Source organism: Rattus norvegicus, chromosome 10 (assembly GCF_036323735.1).
Source record: "Rattus norvegicus strain BN/NHsdMcwi chromosome 10, GRCr8, whole genome shotgun sequence".
Classification (NCBI taxonomy): domain Eukaryota; kingdom Metazoa; phylum Chordata; class Mammalia; order Rodentia; family Muridae; genus Rattus; species Rattus norvegicus.
Window position 1 is genome coordinate 53,562,198 of NC_086028.1, and position 21,478 is coordinate 53,583,675.

Genomic DNA, 21,478 nt, shown 5'->3' on the forward strand with positions numbered 1-21,478 from the left:
GGTTTGGCTGTTCTTCAAAAGGCTCTGAGATTTTTTTATGACCCAGAAATTCCACTCTTGGGTACAGACTGGGGAATTAAATACACAGGTATTATTTATTTTGCTGTTGCTATGATAGAATATTCTGACAAAAGCAACTTTAGAGAGGAAGGGTTTATCTGGGCTCACAGTTTCAGGGCACACCATCTATTGTGGCAGTAAGAGTATGGAAGCAGGAGTGTGAGGCCAGCCCGGTGTCTGGAGTGATCATATTTCATCCGCACACAGGAAGCAGAGAGGGAGGAAGGGAAAGGGGAGTGGGACCAGGCTATAAGACCTCAAACTTCCTCCATCACAGTTCCACCTCCTACAGGTTCAGTAATGTTGTCTAAAAGTGTCACCAAGTGGGGACCAAGTGTTCAAAGCCATGAGCCTACAGGGGACTTTATTCTTCCAAACCACAGCAACACAGATCCACAGGAAAACCTCACGCTGTCATTCACAGCCGATGACAGCATTACTCAGTACATGGCCACCATGCCCAACCAGGAACAAACTTTTTTTTTTAATGTATGAGTCAATTATAAATAAATCCATCAATTCTCCTGAGAGGTATACACAAAACACCAATAAATGTCTTTGTTCCATGCTTCTGCTTTTAGACAAAGCTGTAAAGCCATCTACTGTATAACTAGAGGAATGACTGTACAGGACTGGTCATTTCAAATGCCATCAGAAAACAGAAGCAAAGAAACTAGGACTCTCACAGACTGCTGGCTTAGCATCCAGAAAATAGTTTGCAACTTCTTACTTAAAAGTTGACCGGGGTTGGGGATTTAGCTCAGTGGTAGAGCGCTTGCCTAGCAAGCGCAAGGCCCTAGGTTCGGTCCCCAGCTCCAAAAAAAAGAAAAGAAAAAAAAAAAAGTTGACCATGTGAGGCTGGAGAGATGGCTCAGCAGTTAAGAGCGCTGGCTGCTCTTCCAGAGGTCCTGAGTTTGATTCCCAGCAAAGGCATGGTGGCTCACAACCATCTGTAATGAGTTCTGATGCCTTCTTTTGGCCTGTAGGCACACATGTGAACTGAGCATTCCTATGCATAAGACACATACATTTTTTTAAAGAAAGTTGGACATGCATCTATTGCATCGGCTTGCAGCCCCATTCTTAGACATTTACCCCAAAGAGATGAAAGCGTACGTCGACGGAACAGCTCACACAGGAATGTCCACAGCTACGTCATCTGTGAAACTAGCCCCAAACTGCAAACAACTTAGATGCCCATCGGAACGTCAACAGGCAGACTGTGTACTGTAGCCATATCCTGTATCATCAATGCACACACAGCAGTGATGGATAAGTAGCCCAAACAACCACACAGGGCGGAAGAACGAAGAACAAAGCAGAGCTGGAGACGGCCCAAGCACGAGTGTGAAGACCAGAGTGCGAGCGGCTGACACCCACATCAAAAGCCAGGTACTGCAGAATGCACCTATGACCCTAGGGTATGGTCGAGGAAGAGAGGGAGGGAGGAAGAAGAGCGTTATCACAGAGATGGAGAGTCAAGGAGACACAACTAGAGAGGGAGAAAAGAGGCATTGAGTAACCGAGGAAGACTTCTCAGTGATGTCAAGCTTCTGGCCTCCATACACGCCTGCACAAGTGAACACGCATAACTACAAAGTATGGGCTTCCATTTATGTAAAAGTTAAGAAAAGGCAAACTGGGGCCCAGAAGGTGGCTTCCTGGGTTAAGGGACTTGCCATCAAAGGTGGGGGTCTGAGCAAATCCACAGAACCCACAGAACCGTGGAAGGAGAGAGCCGACTCCTGTAAGTCTGGCCTCTGCGCATGTCCATGGCCCAAGTGCACCTCCACCACACACAGTCTGCACACAAACACAGCTAATACATCCTTTAATTCCTAAGAGAAGACGCTAATACAACAAAAAGCACAGGAGTAGGGAGGGGTAGGAGGGCCAACCAAGGAACACGGGGAACTGTTTGGGGCTGATTCCTTTGTCTTCATGATGCTGGTGGTAGGACACACACAGGCCAAACTTATCAAATCACACTCTCAAATTATGTGTGATTCATTGAACAGCAGTTATATCTCAAGTCTGTTTTTAAATCTATCTGGATAGAGCAGAAGCTCTAACGACCCCAACGGAGACATTTAAGTCATTGAGTTATTATACAGGATTGTGTTGGTGCAGTGATAACTTAAAATTATAGAGTTATTGACTATAACCAAGTCCACCTCAGCAACACCTTCACCAGATAATCAACGGCGCTTGTAATGAAACTTGACCAACTCATCTGGCCAGCAAACACAGCCAAGCCAGAACAATAGCTGAAGAAAAAAAAACAATAAATGGCAAACTCACCTAAGGCCAATGAACAAAAAGACAAAAGCCAAGCCAAGGGCTGGAGAGATGCCTCAGCCTCTAAGAACACTTACTGCTCGTGTAGAGAACTAGTGTTTGGTTTCCAGGACACACATGGCAACTTGCTCCGATTCTAAAGCTTCCGATACCTTCCTTTGGCCTCCTTGGACCATGCAAGCACGTGGTGCACATACATGTGGGCAAAACACTCAGACAGTGTTAGTTTGTTTGTCTGTTGTTTGTTTGAGACAGGGTCTCACTATGTAGTCCTGGCTGTCCTAGAGCTATGTAGACCAGGCTAGCCTCAAACCCATAGAGATCCATCTGCCTCTGCCTCTGCCTCCCATGTGCTGAGATTAAAGGCAAGCACCACTCTGCCTAGCTCTTTTGGGGGAGATAATTTTTTTTAATAAATACTTTTTTGAAGAGTCAAGCAAAAAGAATGCAAGATGGCGTAGTCAAATAAAGGCCTTTGCTGATGAATCTGAGGACTCAAGTTTAATCCCAGAGACCCACATGGTAGAAAGAAAGAAGAGACTCTCAGTCCTTGGATCTCCTTCGGCCACTGAAAAGGGGACCCAAGAGTATAATGTCACTTCTATAGGATCTTGACTAAAGCACATTATCTGAGTTTGGTCATGAGGAAACACCAGACAGCCTCAAAAGAGAGACAGTTTAGGAAATAATGTCCAGTTAGTTCTCTTTATTAAAGAGTAGGAAGGCCTTGCAGGTCTGAGGGACTGCCCCAGCCTGAAGTCCAAGGATACAGAAGATCTGGGTGGGTTCCATCCTGGACCCAAAAAGAACACAAAAAGAACAGTCATTGAGAGCTAAAGAAGGTCTACAGGTTAGACACTAACATCAGCATCAATTTTCTTGGTTTGGGTAATTGTGGGATGCATATATAAGATAATTAATATTTGGAAAACTGAGCAAATTCGCCTGACTTCCACATACCTGCTGAGACACGCACTCATGCACACACATGCACACACACACATAAATGAATGTAGAACCTCTTAGGTAATAACAACGAGAACAACTAGAAAATAATGGACGGACGCCGAGCCAGATATCGGGATGCACGGTCCAGATAGGAAGTGACAGGAAAATAGATAGAGCTGTCAAACCAAGAGGAGACTCCAGAGAACGGGTCCAAGTCTATGCAATGCGTCAGCATTTAGCAAATGCAGTGTCTCAAGGCAGTGACAAAGAAAGGTTTTTTTCAAGAGCTGTCACGGAACAGCTGGCTAACTATCTGACAAAAACAATGGCCGTCCTTACCTCACACCGCATGTCATAAATAACTCCAGATGCAGAGGAGATGAAAATATATGATCTTAGGCTCTGGCAGCGAAGTAGACTGAGGTAATGCAGAACCCCGACCACTGCAAGCAAGGAGAAATGCTAAACAGAATGTAATTTCCAAATACATGTGATGCACAGCAGACCTCGTGAGGGTAAAATAAAAGGAAATCCTCAGAGGGCAGAGGCAAAGAGACTCTGAAGGCCTGAAAATCCAGGGAACCACTGAGTCCCCAGAGGTCATGAGGCATGGGTGAGTAGCTGGGGAGGAGGAAGGAGAGAGACACGGGAAAGGACTGGTTATTAGATCTGGAAATAGGCCTTAATGCTGTGGGCCTTGGGTTTTAGCATGCAAACAAGCTAGGAGAGACACCCTTGCAAATGAGAAAGGACCTTCTCTCTCTCTCTCTCTCTCTCTCTCTCTCTCTCTCTCTCTCTCTCCCCCCCCCCCCCGTGTGTGTGTGTGTGTGTGTGTGTGTGTGTGTGTGTGTGTTTGAGACTCTAAAGTACAGACTTGCCTGGAACTCACTATGTTGCCCAGGTTGGCCTCAGGTTTACAACAATCCTCCTGCCTCGCCCTCCATAGTGCTGAGATCACCTGATGAACAGTATGCCTTATAAATTAAATAGCCAAGGATTTCTGCTCTCCTGTGAATTTACACTCAGGTGTTATAGTGAAGCAGGTGGGAGATCCAGAGATCCGGCTCAGCAGGGAAAAGCAATCCCTGCTCTTCCAGGGGAGCTGAGTTCAGTTCCCAGTACCTATTCCTTCATCCCAGCACTGAGGGGCAGAGGCGGGAGCAGGGTGATGCACTAGGAGACCCAAGCCAGCCTTGTCTACACAAGTTCCAGGCCATCCTGGGCTTCATCGGAAAACTCTGTCTTGAAAACAGGTGGGCAGGGGACGAGTAAGGACGGGTGAGGGGCTGAGGGTGCTTACTGCACTTGTAGATCCTAGTCCTGTGCAACAAGCCAGGCATCCTAGGATCGCTATGCTTGCTGACCCAAGAAAATGTATGACCCAGACTCAGGAAGCGATCCTGCCTCAAGAGACTAGGCTGAGTATGATGGAGGATACCCGATGCCTTCTTCTGGCTTCAGTGTGCCTCTGTGTGCGTGCTGTCTCTGTGTGGTGTGTACACACACCTGCACACCATGTGTATACAATCATACAGACACATACATGCATACATGCATACACACACACACACACACACACACACACACACACACACACAGTTTTAAAGAAAAAAAGAGCAAGTGGAAGGATGGGAAAACAATAACCATGCTGGGTAGGACTCAGTGGTTAAGAGGGCTGGCCGCTCTTCCAGAGGTCATGAGTTCAATTCCCAGCAACTACATGGTGCCTCATGATCATCGGTAATGGGATCCATTGCCCTCTTCTGGTGTGTCTGAAGACAGCAACAGTGTACTCGTGTAAATAAAACAAATAAAAACAAAACCCAAAACGTGCTGAGTCATCTAACATGTATGTTAGAAGGTGAGGTAAGAGTTACAGGAAGAAAGATCAGGATAGCGGTGGTATCTGGTGGGGAGGGTGATAGACAGCCATGGATGGGTCCACTGTTGGAAATACTGAGTAAGATGGGGGAAATGTCATCCCCATGGTGACCCCAAGGTGGTATTTGACTGAAGACATGACATCTACAGACACCTAATGCCCACAGGGAAAAAAGTTCCAGCAGCAGGAATGTAAGGAGTGTATGACCTGGCACATCGAGAGTCTGGCTGGAGAAGAGCAGACCAGAGTGGCAGAGAAACAGGGCCGTTGACTAGGCTAGGCTCTACAGCCCCTGTCAGAGCTCCAGGCGCTCTCTGCAATGAGCAGGCAACTGGCATGCAGGCACGGTTCCCAGTGGCCGCTGTTGGGAATAGACTGTATCGGGAGGGCTTGAATACTGTAGCAATAGAGCAGACGACAAACAGCTGGGCCTTCCCAAAGCACTCTGAGTACAGGGCACTGAACGTCCCTATCCCTCAGTCTCTGTGTTGTCGAGGCCCTTCGGTAAGGAAGAAATGAGGCATCAGGCCTGGGCGGTTTTGGAGATTACACGCATACTCTTCCCTGTTTGAAATAATAATTTCCGTGGTGATTAATTAATAAATGAAAAATTTGGTCCCAGTCCAATTTTTGGCAGAATCAGTGCAAAAAAAAAAAAAAAAAAAAAACCACTGGGTCATTTCCATAACTGAGACCAGAGGGATTTCCACAAAATCTGAAATAAAAATAAGCTCACAGTCAGAAAGTCCAAAACACATAAGGAAATCATTCACTGTGAGCAAAGGTCAGCAGAGAAAATGAGGACGATCCGTCCGTGCTCCCAGGAACCTGAGATCATCCATCAAACTAACCAGGACCATAGGAGAAGCCTCGCTGACGGCACTTACAGGAAAAACACGGAACACAAGGCATCGATATTGAAGAGAACACACGGTATGATTTCATTTATAGAAAGTTCAAAAGCAGGCGAGACTCAAGAGCCTGGCACAGCAACGCACGCCTAGAATCCCAACACTTGAGAGGCTGCAGCAAGAGGGTCTGGAGTTTGAGGGGAGCCTGAGCTACCCACAGAGTGGGGCCCTCCCTCCAAAACAGAAAATGAGCAAAGCTCTGTGGTGTGAGAAGTCTAAACTCTGGCTACACTGGGGTCCCAGTGGCTGGGAGGAAACTAAGGGCCTTTTGGAAATATCTTATTTCCTGATTTCAGCACAGATACTCAGGTGTGTCCACTTTGTGACAATTCATCCAGCTGAACACACAAATCTGGAGAGATGTCAGGTTAGCCAACACATGGGAGAGCAAAGAAGGAACAAGGCCCACGTCATCCCAAGAAATAGGAGGCACCATGAGTTGAGTCTGAGGGAAGAAAACTCTTGGAGGGAAGGCCAAGGAGGTCGTTCAAACAGGGACACAGCAGTCTATTGAGGGAACTCCCACGGGGAGTGGACAGAAAATGCATTATGATGCAGAGATGTGGGGAACAAGGAGGCAGGCAGTGAGCAGTGGGGATGCAGTGTGGCTCAGGTACTGTTCACACCAGTTATGCAGAGCTATACAAGGTCTCAGCCGTCCAATTGTGTAGGTCACCAGTCAGGGGATCGAGGCCCCAGCAAGTCTCCCTTGCTTCCCGGTATGAGCATTTTCTCCCGCCAGATTGGACACAGAATAAAGGTGAGGGGCCAGAGGCCCAGAGAGGGAAAGCAAGACTCCAGAGCCACAAGGTCAGGTTTCTAAATCCCCCAAATTTTATGACCTTGGACAAGTCGCCTAGCCTCAGCTTCCGATGTCAAGTGGTCAATTGCTTTCCACCAGACGAACTGCCACTGTCCATGCAAGCTGACCAGACGCTCATGCCCTAGGGCCCAGAAGTCCCTTTTTTTTCATATATCCCTGGCAGAAATTCATTCTTATATGCCTCAAAAAGTATGAATAAGTGTGGTCACAGCTGTGCTTTTTTTTTTCCCAATAGACCAAACTCAGGAAAGAAAATACCCACTGTTCTATGTAGAATGGAGAAATATACCGTGATGCTCTTATATCACAGAATTCTGGGACGGAAATAAAACTCGTGAGTCATGACCACACATGGACAACCACCTCGATGGCAGTATTTTAATCAGAATTAAAAACCCAGAGGGCAATCCTGTCTACACAGAGTCAAAAACCAAGATCCATGCTTTGTGGGCTGCAGGGACTGGAGACCAGCTCTCAGGGTGCTGGTCTGTTCCTGACAGGGGCACTGGTTATGCAAGTGTGTGAGCACTGCCTGACAGGTCACTGGGCTGAGCATTGAGGGGTCATGTGCTGCACTGCCACAAAGAGGTTTACTCATTAATTACAGAAGCAACCTCCTTGGGTTGGTAGAGCACTTACTAAGGTGATTATTTACAAGGTGCTTAGAACAAGGTCAGAGCAACCCTGCCCTGAGTCTGCAATCGACGCCCTCTTCTACAGCCCTCCTCAGAGCCCCTCTCGAGGCTTAGCATGCAGTGGTCTTAAGCTGGGCCTCCAAGCTGATAGGCAACTGACACAGTTGATAGGCAGAAGTGCTAATCCTGGTGCTGGCTGAGATCTAGATCCAGGCACCTAAAGCCAGAAAGGGTTTCCCTTATCAAAATCCCCACATCCACCTTGAGATCTCTCACATTATTAAACGGAACAATGTGTGCCCTGACCTTGGTTCAGAACGGGAATGTTCCGTGGGTCAGGAAGAATGAAGTTTTGCTTTCCAGGCAGACAGCTTTCATTTAAAACAAAAACGGCTCCCTACCCTCGATTCAGTCAAATAAACCAGGCTAAGACACGCATAGGACCACTCAGCCCTGCCTGCTCTTCCTCCCCTAGTATATCTGGGTCCCGTGATGACCAATCTGCCCAAACCCGTGGTTTCCGAAGGGCTGATTTCTGTGGCTTGGAAGGAGATCCAATTTCCTTCCTCGTGGCAGCTTGAGAGGCCAAGCTCTTTCTCACAGTGAATTTTCTCCAGAACTGAGCCACTAAGTGAGACGGGGTTGTGTCTGGGAAGAAAGAGCTGACTGAGATCAATCTGCCCACCTCTGAGGTCTGACTTCCAGGAGAAAGCAAGTCGGCCACAAGGCCGTGGGCTGGAGGCCTGGGTTCAACACTCCTGCCGGAGGCCGCCCAACCCCAAGGTACTTCCCTGCTTCCGATGCCAGATTCTGTATCTGTAAAAACAGTGTGTTTCCTTTTTCATGCTGGGCTTGGTGTTATTATTGTTCCACACTTTCTGCACTGGCCTGTACGTAAGCAGAGCTAAGAGTGTGACCACTGAAGAGTCCATTCCCCTTTACATTGCACAAGACTTGGTCCTGACTAGAGGCAACAACTTTTGGGACATGTTCCAGGGACGCTCAACCACCTGGGTCTAACCCGGGGCTAGGCAGGGACAAGTTTTTGTCCAAAAACACCCTCTACAGCTTCGAGCACCTGCTTGGGAATTTCCAAGCCGACGCTCTGGAAAGACCGCACTTTGCAGGAAGCTGTAGTTTCTCAAAGTCTTGTAAGATCAAAAATAAAAGAACTACATCAGAACAAATTTGGGAGGAGAAAATTACGTGGACATCCATCCAATCCTTCCCTGGTAAAGAAGCCAAATCTGAACCCCGCTTGTCCCCAGCGGCCCATGCCTGTGGACGAGTGTTTTCTCTCTTATGTGCACAGTATCCGTGATGAAAAGAGCATCTTTTAATATTTCCTTACATGCCCAGACCCAACAGCACTACCTCAACATTAAATGCTCCTGAACACATCTGTGTACTCATGGGGAAGGGCGAGGTCACAGAAAATAGTCTACAATGAAAAGTGGCAAGTGATTGTTCACCCCATATAGCTCTGGTACCGTTAGATGCGTTCTGGACTTAGAAGAAGAGTCTACAGCAATTAATGAGCAATGCCCGCCCTGGCTACAGATAGGGCTGGGGATGCATTCACTAGGCACAGTCATCTCCCATCTCCCGAGGATTTGCTCTCTGGGGTTTCAGTCTCAAATGATTAAATAGTCCAGAAACGGACAACCGTGACTTGTGAACCGTGCACTACGATGGGGTCTCACGGTGTTGAGAATGTGAACCAGGTCTTTACCCGACGCAACCAGGCTGCCTATTCCAGCCCTCGGTGGATCGCTTGGCTCTATCTCAGTTACAGGTCTACTGTCGAACACCACAGGGTGCATGTTCAAGGACTTGCTCTGCTTAATAATGGCCCCAGACCACAAGAGGAGTGGTGTTTACAATCCAGATATGTCAGAGAGATGTCCTAAATCACTTCCTTTAAATTAAAAGGAGAAAAGTCTTCAAATATAGAAGGAGAGAATTGCATGCTGAGGTCAATAAGACCCATAGTACGATGTCTCAATAGTAAGAGAGCATATTTCAGTTTTCATTTTTTGATTAAATCGTATAGTTAAAGATGCATACTACTTTTCATTTTTGCTCATCATAGCATGCCTACTTCAACGCATACCTCAAACTTCATAAGAGGCACGGTAGATGTGGGCAAAAATACATATACAGTTCAGTATTATCCACCATTACAGGAATCTAAAATGGGTGGCTTGGAACACGTTCCCTGTGCCTACGGGGAGAGACCGGAACTCACCACAGCCATCCCACACAGGAACCGATGAAACCAGAAGCCTAGAAGGCAGGAAGTGTTCATCACTTTGGGACTTCAAATATGGAATGCTGCAGAACACAAGGGCCGCCAGAGATTACGAGATCTGTCTCATTTCCTTTTTTAGAACTCAGTTACCCAAAGCCATCCCCTTTCAAGATGCCTGTGGTCCTACAGATTGTCAAACTTAAGTGTGGGGCCTCAGGAATGCGTGAAAATCGAATGTGACAGCTAATAACCTCTCTTATCTGTAGCAGAAAACAAAGTATCTCAAGGGGGGAAATCTAGAAGCTTCAGCAACAACGGGGGGGGGGGGCGGGCAGAAATGGGCCACTACTGCCCCCCTCCCCCAGCTAAGATGTGGCCACACACACGGCAAAGTGAGACCTCACAGGAGTGGGTTCTGCATCCTCCAAGAGACAGATTCTCAAGCCTTCTTCTGGCTGAGCTCTACCCATGTTGGGATGTATCGGGCATCGAGTTCTGCCTTAAAAGTTTCTTACCCAACCAGTCTACTGTGACCTGTGTGAAACCTTACAAGTCTCCTCCATTTAGGACTCTTCTTCCTCCTGCATCTTCATCATAAGCCCCTGTGTGCTACAATGTGGAATTCGTTTCAGCCTACCTAGCTAGTGCATGAATCCCACAGGCAGATGACCCAAGGAGTTCCCAGAGACCACGGTGAAGGAACCTTTTCTACTTCCTGCTGGTACTCCTGTCCCTTCAGACGGCATTTCCTTTTACACATGACACACCAGCAGCTGCCTCATCATGAGGGAGGCTAAGGATAGGAGTTTAGACACAGAGGGAGAAAGGCTCCAACAAGAGACATTCCACATCTCACCAATCCATGGCCATAGGTCCCTCTCCATCAGAAGACAGAACTGGCACAAGTAACATATGCAGGTTTGAACCTATGCCCAGCCAGAGCCTCCCAGAAGCTGAACATGGGAAAGGACTAATGTTTCTTTGAGAGAGACTATGTGTGGAAGTGGGTTGGGTATGGGTGTGTGTGGTGTGTGTGTGTGTGATGTATGTGCTGCATGTGTAGAGCACAGGCACACATGTCCCAGGGCACACAGATGGAGGTCAGAGGGCAAACTTACCAGGCCTCGCCTTCCATTTTGCTTGAGGCAGAGGATCGCAATTTTCTTTACCTCCCCCCATGCACCAGGCTTCCCTGTCACTTCTGTCTCCTCATGGGTGTGCACGGGCATTAGACCTGTTCTTCCACAGCTACCTTCTTCACGAGGGTTCTGGGAATCTGACCTCAAGTTGGCAGACTGAGGTCAGTCCAGCACTTTACCCAGTAAATTACCTCACAGCCCAGGACTGATATTTCTACCATCTGACCATGATAGAGTGGTAGAGCATTTGCCTAATGTTTAGTCCCCAGACCTTTCTCCCTGCTAAAAAGGAAAATTAAAAAAACAAATAAAAAGAATTCACCATTGAATGAGTCTCTGGCTCTAGACATCAGGGCAATTTTTCATAAAGTTTATATAAAGTTCTTTTGGTTTATTGCAGGGCTAGACTCAAACCCAGGACCTGTTCATAAACTGTATATATGTATATGCAGGTGTAGAGACATGTCTATGTGTGTGCATACACATCTGGAAGCCAGAGGTGGAATGCTGGATGTCTTTCTCAACAGCTCTCCACCTGTTTTTAGACAGCATTTCTGGAGCGTACCAAGTCTACTCGACAGGCTGGCCAGTGGACTCTGGGGACCCTCCTGTTTCCACCTCCCCAGTCCTGGGAACACAAGGGCGCCCTTGCCCAGAGTTCACACGGGTCCTCAGTTTGTATGGCAGGCATCTTATCAACTTAACTTTTCTTCCAAGTTCCCCAGGGGTGTGTGTGTGTGTGTGTGTGTGTGTGTGTGTGTGTGTGTGTGTGTGTGTCTGTCTGTCTGTCTGTCTGTCTGTCTGTCTGTCTGTCTACTGTCTATAGAGGGGTTATTTGTGTCTGGGTGTCTGTGTGAATGTATGCCACATGTATGTGGGCGACCATGGAGACCAGAAGAGAACTCCCTGAAGCTGGAGTCACTTACAGACAGTTGTAAGATACTCCGTGTGGGTGCTAGAAATGGAACTCGAGTCCTCTGGGGAAGCAAAAAAATCCTCTTAACCACTGAGTCCATTCTCCAGTCCCATAAAAAATTTAAAAGCAAATGGGGGGCGGCCAGTAGAGATGGCTCTGTGGTTAGGAGCACATACCCGAGTTTGACTCCCAGCACCCATACTCCCAAGCAGTTCACAGCCACCTGTAACTCCAGTTCCAAGGAGCTCCAATGCCTCTGGCCTCTACAGGCATGCGGGCCTGTACGCATGCACACGCACATGCACATGTGCGCGCACACACACACAAACACACACACACACACACACACACACACACACTTGTCTGTTTTTTGAGACAGAGTTTCTTTGTGCAGCCCTGGCTGTCCTGAAACTTCCTCTGTAGAGCAGGCTGACCTCGAACTCATAGAGTTCACCTGCCTCTGCCTCCCAAGTGCTGGGATTAAAGGCCTGCACCACCACCCAGCTCAAAAAAAAAAAAATTTTTTTTTAAGAACAAGAGCAAATTAAGGGGTTGGGGATTTAGCTCAGTGGTAGAGCGCTTGCCTAGGAAGCGCAAGGCCCTGGGTTCGGTCCCCAGCTCCGAAAAAAAGAACCAAAAAAAAAAAAAAAAGCAAATTAAAATTTATTTCTAATCCATTTGTGACTGGTTCACGTTTACAATCCCAGCACTCAGAAGGTACATAGATTACACAGAAGTTTCAGGCTGCCCTGTTCCCTGGGGGTGACCTTGTATCAAAAACCAAAAGTAAACAAATAAATGGAAAACCTAATTCTGGGTTTACAGTAAAGATACACTTTGAAATAAGAGTAAGAACATGGGACTAGTAAGGTCATTCCAGCCCAGCAGTCCAGTGTCAGGACAGCAGACAGCTTTGAGACAACTGTCCCAGTCTAGCACGCTGGCCTGGGAAGTTCACTTATTCCAAGCTCCATTCAGAGCAACAGTCCCCGGGAGTCATTTATAATAGGACACGGCTTTTATGTGATCAGCCTCAGAAACAAATGCCTCTGATACCCCCTGCTCTCTCCGATGTGCCCTGCAGACGAGTCCCCACTTGGTCCCTGTGTATACAAACTGCCCTTTGGTGGCAGCAACATCTGTTTTTGAAAGGCTTCTGTTCCTTGTGGCAATCTGATTAATTGAACAAAGCGCACAGAGAGTACCTCGGACAATGACTGGTTCTCGGTGGGGGTTTGTGGTCTGTCTTCAGGACTCAACCTGACAACCACCTGTGAATGGCGGTCTAAACTGCGGTTCCAGGGCCACCCAAACCAGTGCTTGCCTTCTGAGGCTTCTAGAAGACAGGCGAAATGCTACATGCTACTACTCTCTTAAGTATAAGGCTTAAGTCTTGAACGGTTCAAAAGCACCTCAAGACCTCTTGTCTCTCCATAATAAAAGGTGCTACAGCAACCCAAGGCATGGTAGTTGCTTCTAAAAGAAAGAAGGAAGGAAGGAAGGAAGGAAGGAAGGAAGGAAGGAAGGAAGGAAGGGAGGGAGGGAGGAAGGGAAGGAGGGAGGGAGGGAGGGAGAAAAGAAGGAAGGAAGGAAGGAAGGAAGGAAGGAAGGAAGGAAGGAAGGAAGAAAAAATACTGGCTCACAAAAAATATCCATCCTTGTGCACCCACAGATAAAGCTGTTTTATAATCCAGTTCCCCAGAGAGCCATTTATTTTGGTGCAGCCAGTGTGCATAGCAGACGCTGTAGAAGCCATCAAGATAACACGAATAACAACCCAGTGGACGTTTGAAGTGTAAACATAAAAGTCTATTAAGAATACAATGTTGGTTTAATCCCAAGACAAAAAATTTACTTAATGAAAAGCACAACTCATCTCAAGAAGGAAATATCGATACCAGCTGTGGGCAGCAAACGGGGGAGGGGGGATTCCTTCCAGGGAACGTCTGCATTGCAACCCACTGCCTCTCCAATATTTACTCTGGACATAAAGTCTCAAATACTTTTCCGAGGATCTCATTTTTCTCCAGGAGGAGGAGGAGGTCAGGGAGAAGGCTGGGCAGGGCTAAAAGGAGAGCTTGGCAGAGCCTGAAAATGCAGGCCCGAGGACCCCAGGGGGTTGGCCCTGACTTCCCGCCTCCCTTCCCTGCACAGAGCTGGGGGCAGCCTCCTCACGCACCAGGCGCTAATGAGGACCCCAGCTGAGACCTCACTCTGGCTGCCTAGGGCCCAGAGAGTTCAGTGACAGTGACAGCCTTGTGCTGTAGACTGTCCTGACTGGATCAGACTAACAATTAGAACACCACATCCTCCATCAAAGTCCCCTTTTTTAGCAACACCTTCAGCCACTTCCTGGTTTGTCTGTTTTTCACCATATCAGATAGAAGTAATAGAGTGATAAGCTCTGTTTGTTTTTTTTTTTTTAAGATTTATTTATTATATATAAGTACACTGTAGCTGTCTTCAGACACACCAGACGAGGGCATCAGATCTCATTACAGATGGCCGTGAGCCACCATGTGGTTGCTGGGAATTGAACTCAGGACCTCTGGAAGAGCAGTCAGTGCTGTTAACGGCTGAGCCATCTCTCCAGCCTGAGAAAGGTTTTTTAAAGAGGATTTTCAGACTACCGGCTCTGCTTCCCCTGGACCTTTGAGAACTAACACAGGTGCTGAGTTCAAGCCTTGGTAGCTGTGGGCATGGTGACACACAACTTTTAGCATCCCAGGTATCTAGGAGGCTAAAGCAGGATAATCAAAGGTTCAGGGCCATTGTTCTGAAGAGGTAGCTCAGTAGTTAAGAGTACTTGTTCTTGCAGAGGGCATGGTTCGATTCCCAGCGCCCAGATGGTTCCAAAGCACTGTAAACATGCAGGCAAAAAACAAAAACAAAAAAACAAAAAACCAAAAAACTGCTCATAGTCATAAAAATAAACCTTTAAAAAATTTAAGTTTAAGGTCAGCTTGGGCAATTTAGCAAGACTGTCTAAATAAATAAGTAAATAAGATTGGCCTCGACATAGTGGCAGATGCCTTTCCCAGAGCTTAGGAGACAGAGGCAGGTGGATCTCCAAGTTCGAGGCCAGCCTGGTTTACACAACAAGGTCCAGGACAGCCAGGACTACAGAGACACAGAGACCCTGTCTCTAAAAACCAAAATAAAAACAAAAATAGGGCCAACCAGGAAGTGGTTAAGAGAGCAGAGGAACCTGCCTCCTATCCTGATGAGAGAAGGGGGAAAAACCTAGGAAGCACATGGTGTGAAGATAATGAACTCAACAAGTTGTCCTCTGACCTCCACACACGGATCAACTTAGCTCAGCTTGGTAATGGGCACTTACTAAGCTTGCACCGAGATGCAGGGTCAAGCAATGCTAACAAATAACAATAGGTAGATAGATGGATGGAGGATGGATGGAGGATGGATGGATGGATGGATGGATGGATGGATGGATGGATGGATAAATAGATAGATAGATAAGTAAATAGATAGATAGACAGGCAGCTTGACAGATAGATATGGACCCTCTCCAATTATAGCTCTCCCAGCTCCCACCAGGTCCACTGGTTATGGCAGAGGAGAAGTTATCTGCAACTTCATGTTTAAGTATGGGTTAATACAATACAATAACAGTATGGTATATCACAAGCCAACATACCTAAGGAAACAACCTCCAGCTCAAGCAAGAAGTAACAGGTTGTTCTGCCTTTCCCCCTGTGTGTAAATAGCACACACTTATTCATTCCTTCAATCGTCCGTCCAGCCAGTCCATGTGGATGCAGCTCAGCACATGCAATAAAATGAAGTGTAATCCAAGGGCCGGAGGCCCAGCTTTGCCACCTACCAGCCCTGGGCTTAGAGTAAACCATGCAATGTCTCCAGGCCATGGTTTCCTCATCTCTAAAATAAGGACAATAATAGTGCCCATTATTTGCCGAGTCACAACGATCAAATAACTAAATTAATGTGAGTGCTTGGCAAAGAATAAGCCCTCAAGAGTTAATCATCATAATGACAGTAATTATAATAATTACTATGAGTATTAAAAATATACACTCTTCCAGAGCGAGGTGCCAGGCTCAGGACGAGCCAGCAAATATTTTTGGCCTTCTGATATAGCAAGGGTCTTTAGCAGGGCATTGGATTTTTTCATGGCAACTCCTCCAACATAACCTCCCTTGCTTGAGGAACGCTAAGGGTGCCCCAAGCACCAGGGCTCCTTGCAGCATTTGGACTGCACCCCTCCTCAAAGCCATGTTTAAACAATTAAAAGCATTATATTGCAGGCACCCATGACCATAGGAGGCCAGGCCAGCACAGCGCTCATCTTGCAAAGACGTCTTTTGTGTGGGTTTTGGGTTACAGCTAGGCAATGCAAAGCCATAGAGTGAGTCGCAAAACGAGTTTTCATAATCTCAACCTGTCACAAACCAAGCAGAGGCTCACTTTGACATCCCCACAGTAAGATTAAACATCATGCTTCGTCAGACACTAAATACTAACACAGCTCCCATGTCAGGGAGACACTGATTAAAACCGATGTCAATAACTTACGAAACACAATACGGTCTTTAGATGCTCTTTTGGAAAAAGAGAGAAAGGAAGAGGGAGAAGGAGGGTCCAGACATCCAGGTGGTTTAAAACTGTACACGCATTTTCCCTTCGGTGTACACACACACTCACACACACTCACACACACACTCACACACACACACTCACATACACACACTCACACACATACACACTCACACACACTCACACACTCACACACACTCATACACACACTCTCACACATTCACACATTCACACACATGCACACACTCACACACACTCGTACACACACTCTCACACCTTCACACACACATACACTCACACACGCGCACACACTCACACACACATACACACTCAAAACACACACTCACACACATACACACTCAAAACACACACTCACACACATACACACTCAAAACACACACACACCATGCATGAGTGCTTCTTTACAGTTAGTGTAAATGCCCATGTGTATAAAAGCACGTGAACACTGCTAACACACATGGGTGGAAGGAAGCATATGGTTATTTCTCCGAGAGCTATCCAAGAGGTAAGGGTATACTAGTCTCCTCTTTCATATTACTTCAAGAACTCTTCCTGTCCAGAAGAAATCCAAAATTGCGTTTAAAACATTGGCCTTCACGACAGTTCATGTTAACCCCGCAGAGAAACTTGCTTTGAAGTAATCCTGAAATGAGAGCCTGGCCTGAGAAAACATGTGAGATACATACACTGCTTAGAAATCTCTAAGGCCTTGACACTCAGTAGTCTCAATTCTTAGGGACTCTGTTGAGGAAGGAGTGGAGGCTAACCCAGGGAAATGCCCCATCTAGGCCTATATCTTATTACTCCTTAAAGGAGAGTCGGAAAAGCACAGTGATGCAGCTTGATTTCATCAAGACTTATTTTTTTTTATTAAAAAAAAATGCAATCCTCCGCCTTCACTGTAAATAGCCTACAGACTGGGCGCTTCTACAGTGTGAAATTCACGAAATGGGCTCATGTTGAGGGGGCGGGAATCTGAGTAGCTGGAGGTACAAAGTTACTCTGTGAAGGACTTATTTTGCTGGGTGCCCTTCAGCATCTCAGAACACCTGTCAAACACTAACACATCCCTATATCTCCACTCTAGGGCCTTGTCACCAAAAAAGTTGGACCTTTAGCTGTAAATCACTCCTAAATTGTCCTCGTTGGCTTTCTTTCTAACAAAGTGATGGGGGGGGGGGGAATCACTAGAACTCCAATTAAGACTTTACGGCAACTTCAATCTGATGTTCCCAGTTCTATCCGCCAGGTATCAGAACATCTATTCAGCAAGGAAACTATAAATAACTCCAACGGGGTTTAGTGGGCTTGGCTCGTATGAAGTGACTGAATAATTGGCAAGATTTAGAGATGCTTTAACTGCGAAGAATTAAAATAACTTCAGTGAGAACCCTGAAAAAAATATCGTTAGCCGATCGTTTGTCATGTAGATTATGTACTTACTAGGCCTAATTAAACTTTTTGAACAAAAACCACTTGCTAATTACATTAGTTAATATGTTGATTGCTCAACTTGGCACAAAAAGGGGGAGGGAGGGGGTCAATCCAATTTGTGTGTTGTTAGTGCTTTGGTGGAAATACAAAATACCCTAAACTGGGGAGATTATTCCAAGTCTAGGGCCATCATTTATAACAGATAGCAGGTTGTGCTTTCAAATCCTAAGAGGGGGAGGGGAGCGAGGGTGATCAATACCCGGGACAAGGGACCCTTCACACTCGTAATACTTTTATAGCACAGATCCAGATTATTCACACCAATATACCCACTCACGTTTGTCCAATTAAACCCTGCTGGAGACCGAATCTTTCATATGCACATACAAACTAAAACTGATAGCGAAACCCTGGGAATCCCTTTAAGTGCCAATAAAGGGTTTTTTTTTTCCACACAAAAGGAAGAAAAGAAAAGAGGAAAGGCAAAGAAGAGACCAGGGGAAAAACTAACATTTCTCAGGGAACTGAACAGATCAAAGACACTTTCTTCTCCAAGACCACTAAGTCTCCGTGCCACCACTTTACAGATGCCTGAAAAGTCTCTTTCTCACTGGAAGCTAGTTCTTCCATCCCTGGAAGGTTAGGGGACTTACAGTTTGGTCTGCAAAGGCTGGGACACACTGCAGTTTTAAATGAGAGGCCCTGCAGTGCAACAGGAGGCACAGGCGTCTGCAGACCAGGGCTGCAGCCTGGGCCTCTGTGCACCGACCCTCCGAGACATGCTTTCCATTCGCTCGCTCAAAAGCCTGCATCCACAGTCACGAGGCACAAACTATTCGACAACAACATGACACAATTAATCAGAACCAGACTTTAAAACGTGTGTTTGTGGGGACCAGCGAACTCTGCAATGTGCCTCCGAGGGTGAAGTGATTGAAGAGACTTGCAATGGCTCTCTGGGGTTGGGAGGGAGAGGGGGGGAAATCTGTGTGTTCACAAAAGATGCACACCAAATGGCACATTATAGACTAAGTGATTTTCTTTACAATTACTGTCAGATTTAGACATTTACATCTAATGCTGAAAACGTGTGTTCGTTCTCTCTCTCTCTCTCTCTCTCTCTCTCTCTCTCTCTCTCTCTCTCTCTCTCTGGAAAAACTGATGTGCCTGGGAGTTTCTGCATCAACAAAGTTGTACAATTCAACAACTTAGAAGTTGAACATATCCTTTCTCATCCTCCATTATGACCCAGGCGTATTCACCAACGCCGGTTTTGTCAGATTTCTCTTTCAGGAATTGAAACGCCATTAAAAATCGAGACGCGGGATCCTTAGTTAATTCAAAACTGCTCAATTTCACGAAACCCCGGAGCTAACAAAAAAAAAAAAATCTGGTAGACTTCTTTTTTGGACTAGGATTGAGTTAGTTTAAAATAGTCACTGAGGTCTCCTTTGTAATCTGTAGATAGTAATTAATTGAAATCACATCACTCTCTTTTTGCTAACACGAACACGCTGCTCAAACGAGAAAAAAAAAAAAAGAAAATCAAACCATAAAAAGAGAATTGGAAGGTGCAAGAGTGGCATTTGCTTGGTACCCAATTGGTCCCAAGCTGCAAAGAGCTCTCTGCCTTCTCCCAAGGGATTCGTGGGAGAAGCTCTGGAACGTCCCTGGTCCCCAACCGCGCGCCCAGCTGCAGTTTAGGAAAGGGGGATGGGCGGAGGTGAACCCCAGGCACTAAGCAAACTGAGAGGAAGGCAGTGAATGTGTTTCCGTTTGGATCTGGGATTAGAAAGACCTGTCGGCAAATTTTCTCCAAACCACTCCCTCCACCCCCGACCTCCGGGGGCACTTCACCAGCCGCCTCTTGGCTTCGAAGTGGGTGAGAGGATGCAACACACTAGTGTTGGCCGACCGAGCAGACCGCTCTAATCTCACCCCTCCCAGGTCCCATACGTCTCGGAACGCGCGTCCCGTAGCAATTTTAAGGTCCCCGAAACCCACAATCCCGCGATGCTCGAATTCGGGAGAATCCGCTGCTGCAAGGTCCAGGAGCCCCCGCCCGCGTCTCCACCCACCGCCCCCGGCGCCGCGGCGCCCCACTCACCCACGCACTCGTTGGCCTCGCGAGCCGTGGCGCGCTGCCAGGGCCGATCGTAGTGGAAGGGCTTGCAACGGTCGCATTCAGGGCCGGCCGTGTTGTGCCTACAGTCACACACCAGACTGTCGTCTCGGTCGCGCACGCAACGCGCCGCGTGGCCATTGCACTTGCAGCGGCCGCCAACCTGCAGGTCAGATACTGCATAGTAATAGGAGTCGCGAGCCAGCTCCGAGTCATCTTCGTTCTCGTCGCCAAACGTGTGCAGGCGGCTGAAAGCCACGCGGATGTCTGTGGCGGTGACCCAGTCCTGCAGCACCGGCGAGTTGTCGAAGTCGTGCGCCGAGGGCCGCCCGTCCAGCGTGCTGAAAGCGATCAGCCCGCCGGAGAGCGGGCGCATGTCGGTGTGCGAGTCGGTGCACACCGCCTCCTGCTCGTTCTGCTTAGTGATGGGCGCGCGGTGCGGCCGGTTGTACATTTTGCGGCACTGAGTGGAATAGAATTGGAAGGGCACCCACGTGCGCCCGTAGTCCATGGACTTGTAGATGGCCATGGACTCTGGCCGGGGCGAGCAGAATTGCAGGCTCACATAGGTCACCTCAAACTTCTTGCCGAGCGACAGAGTGAGCGTAACGTTGTGCGGGAACTGCAGGTAGTTCTCAGACTGCCAGCACGTCAGGTTGTGCGGATTGTTGAGGTCGGTGAGGAAGGCGGGCGGATGCGCTTTCTTGGGATCGGAAGAGTTGCAGAGGTGACAGGAGCGCAGCCGCTCCTCGCCACGCTCGCTCACCACGCAGTAGCGCGCCGGGGGCCGGCCGCAGGTGCTGGACACGCGCACGTCCTTGCCGAAAGCCGCGTTGACAAAGTCCGGGATGCAGCGGCGTGGGTGCCCGTTCTCATCCGAGCAAGGATCAGGCTGCGCCGCCTGGCCGGCGAACATGCTAAGCCCGGGCCCGCCGCGCACCGCGCCCACCAGGCACGCCACCGCCGCCAGCGCCGCCAGCGCCTCCCACACAGCGCGCATCATGCCGTGGCCAGCTTGCCCCGGCCGCGCCGCGCCGAGGAGTCGGTTCGCCCGCCGCACCAGACGCCTGCGGAGAAAGAGGAGCTGCGCTCAGCCAGCCAGCAGCCAGCCCGCCCCGCGCCCAACAACCCTCGGTAGAGTGACGGGCGTGTGTCCCGCTCCCCGGGACACCAACCCCGAGATTACCCGCTTCACTACCCCAAAATCCCGGGATATCCCGAGCGCAGGGGCCTCCAAGCCTGTACCGCACGCGCCCCTTCCTCCCGGCTTCCTTGGCCTCCCGGCCAACCAAGGAGTATGCCCGCGCCCGTCTGCTCATCCGCAGCTATGCCCCTAAGTCTCCGGCGCAGCAGGGATCCAGGTTCCCCAATCCCGCATGGGGTCCCTTTCTCCCGCCACCTGGGGTCCTTCATAAATACCCCCTCCCCAGTCGCGTCCCAGCTTGGCACTCCGCGTTGGAGAC

At 48.1% G+C, this 21,478-nt stretch overlaps 1 protein-coding gene across 2 annotated transcripts in view; it reads right to left on the reverse strand.

Moving 5' to 3' along the window:
• The window catches only part of Ntn1 (netrin 1), a 198,744-nt gene that overhangs the window by 163,346 nt on the left and 13,920 nt on the right, over nt 1–21,478 (reverse strand). For both annotated transcript variants that reach the window (NM_053731.3, XM_006246568.5), the window contains exon 2: nt 20,001–21,082. In NM_053731.3, the coding sequence (NP_446183.2) occupies nt 20,001–21,018 (1,018 nt within the window). In that variant the 5' untranslated portion in view covers nt 21,019–21,082. The remainder of the gene's footprint in view (nt 1–20,000; nt 21,083–21,478) is intronic.